This window comes from Otolemur garnettii, unplaced genomic scaffold (assembly GCF_000181295.1).
Source record: "Otolemur garnettii isolate 467f Iridium unplaced genomic scaffold, OtoGar3 scaffold00159, whole genome shotgun sequence".
NCBI classification, from domain to species: Eukaryota; Metazoa; Chordata; class Mammalia; order Primates; family Galagidae; genus Otolemur; species Otolemur garnettii.
In genome coordinates, this window is record NW_003852554.1 from 1774179 (window position 1) to 1776428 (window position 2250).

At 37.6% G+C, this 2250-nt stretch overlaps 1 protein-coding gene across 1 annotated transcript in view; it reads right to left on the reverse strand.

Moving 5' to 3' along the window:
* The window catches only part of CUNH1orf185 (chromosome unknown C1orf185 homolog), a 37043-nt gene extending 35019 nt beyond the window's left edge, over positions 1-2024 (reverse strand). Inside the window, exon 1 of the mRNA XM_012811464.1 lies at positions 2009-2024. Within this exon, the coding sequence (XP_012666918.1) occupies positions 2009-2024 (16 nt within the window). The remainder of the gene's footprint in view (positions 1-2008) is intronic.
* Between the last annotated feature and the right edge of the window lie 226 nt (positions 2025-2250).

Here is a 2250-nt window from a genome sequence, read left to right on the forward strand (position 1 = left end):
AAAAAAAAAAACTTTAGCAGGCTCAGGCCAGTTTCGAACCCACCAGTCCTGGAGCCTGTGGCCATCGCCCTAACCACTGAGCTACAGGCACCCCTGGAGAGCTTTTAATGAGAACATATTATTATGTTCTACTAAGGATATGTCATGATAAAGACTTTGTTATTTCCATATTTTTATTGTTTCCTAAGTAATTTCCTGCTTCAAGATAGTGCCTCTAAGATCTTAATTTTCTTTGAGTTCAGAAATGTCTACATTCAGGAATTAATTAATGGTACAAAATGAGTTATGTAAAGTTATTTACCAAGGTAATACTTTTAATGTAAAAAACTCAAAATACTCCAAATTAGGAAGCCAACTAAGTTTATAATGATGTTATCTGTGAAAAATACAGTATTCTTTAATCCTTTAGTGCAGGGTTTCTCGATCTTAACACTACTGATCTTTTGGACTAGATAATTCTTTGTGGTGGAGGATTGTCCTGTGCATTGTACCCAAAAGTATCTCCAGACATTACCAAATGTGACCTGAGCGGTAAAATTGTGCCCAGTTAAAAACACTGTAACAGCAGTATAGGGAAATACCAGATAATACTCAACAATGAAAACATGATAGATAAAACCTATATTTAAAAAAGAAATTAAAGACTTGGTTACACTCAAATATAACATTAGACTCTCTATGGACAAAAGAGAAACAAGTAGGGTTAAAACCACAGGCATGCTGGACTCTGAGATCGAGAAGCACAGACTATCCAGAAGAAACAGAGACCATCGCTGAGACAAGACCTAGTCCAAAGTATTCTCTGGCAGAGTGAGTGAATCTGTATTACCAAAGTCTTTGAGAGAAGGGAGTCCCGAGCCACTAACAATAGATCAATTCGAAACAGGGAACAATGAGGAATCTTCAAGATGAAAAATCCAAAAAATTAATAAATGCAATAAACCTTTCTTTGAATATGCAGCAAGAATTAATGAAAAGAAAGATAGTGAGAAAGTCACCCAATTATAAAAAGAATGAAAAATATGAAAAAGAAATTATGAGACATGGAAAACCTTAAGAGTATAAAACATAAACTAAAAGGAGTCCCAAAAGAGAGAATATAGAAGCAGCAGAGAAGCAATATGCAATACTTACAGATACAGCCTAAGATTTTTTACATTAAAAAATACATAAGTGTCTGTGCAGCTGCTCACGCTAGTAATCTTGCCACTCTGGGGAGACTGAGGTGGGAGGATTGCTTGAGCTCAGGAGTTCAAGACCAGCCTGAGCAAGAGCAATACCCAACCCTTCTAAAAACAGAAAAATTAGCCCAGCATCTTGGTGCACACCCTAGTCCCAGCTACTCAGGAGGCTAAGGCAGGAGGATTGCTTGAGACCAGGAGGTTGAGGTTGCAGTCAGCTATGATGATGCCACAGCACTCTACCCTGGGCAGTGGAGACTCTGTCTCAAAAAATAACTTTTTTTAAGTTTATGCATAATAAAATTCACTTTTTCTTTTGGTGTGGAGTTCTATAAGTTGGGACAAATACAAAGAGCATTCAGTCACCACCAGAACTAAGTCACAAAACAATCCCATCACACCCCCCAAATTTCCACACACTACCTCTTTGGGGACACCCGTTAGCTGCTGCAGCCAAGGGATATTTTACATCCCTAATCTCCATCCTTTACTTTTGCCTTTTCCAGAATGTCTGGAATCACACAGCATATGGCCTTTGGAGTCTGGTGTATTCACTCAGCATAATGCATTTGAGGTTTATCCATGTTGATGTATGTATCAATAGTTTGTTTCATTTTATTGCTGAGTAATATTCCATTTTATCATGATTAGGAATACACTTACTATACACTTCCATATAAGTCTTTGTTTAAACATAAGTTTTTATTTCACCAGGGTGAATATTTATATATTCAAATTTACAAGAAAATGCCAAAAAGCCTTTAAAACAATTTTTTTTTGATGCCATGACTCAGATTGGCAAATTCCTTCATTCCTTCCTTCCCTACTGTGCAGTGGCATCATCATTGCTCACTGCAGCCTCAAACTCCTAAGTTCAAAAGATCCTCTTGCCTCAGCCTCCCTGGCTAATTTTATTTTATTTTATTTTATTTATTTATTTATTTTTGGGACAGAATCTCAAGCTGTCACCCTGGGTAGAGTGTTGTGGCGTCACAGCTCACAGCAACCTCAAACTCTTGGGCTTAAGTGATTCTCTTGCCTCAGCCTCCCAAGTAGCTGGGTCTACAGG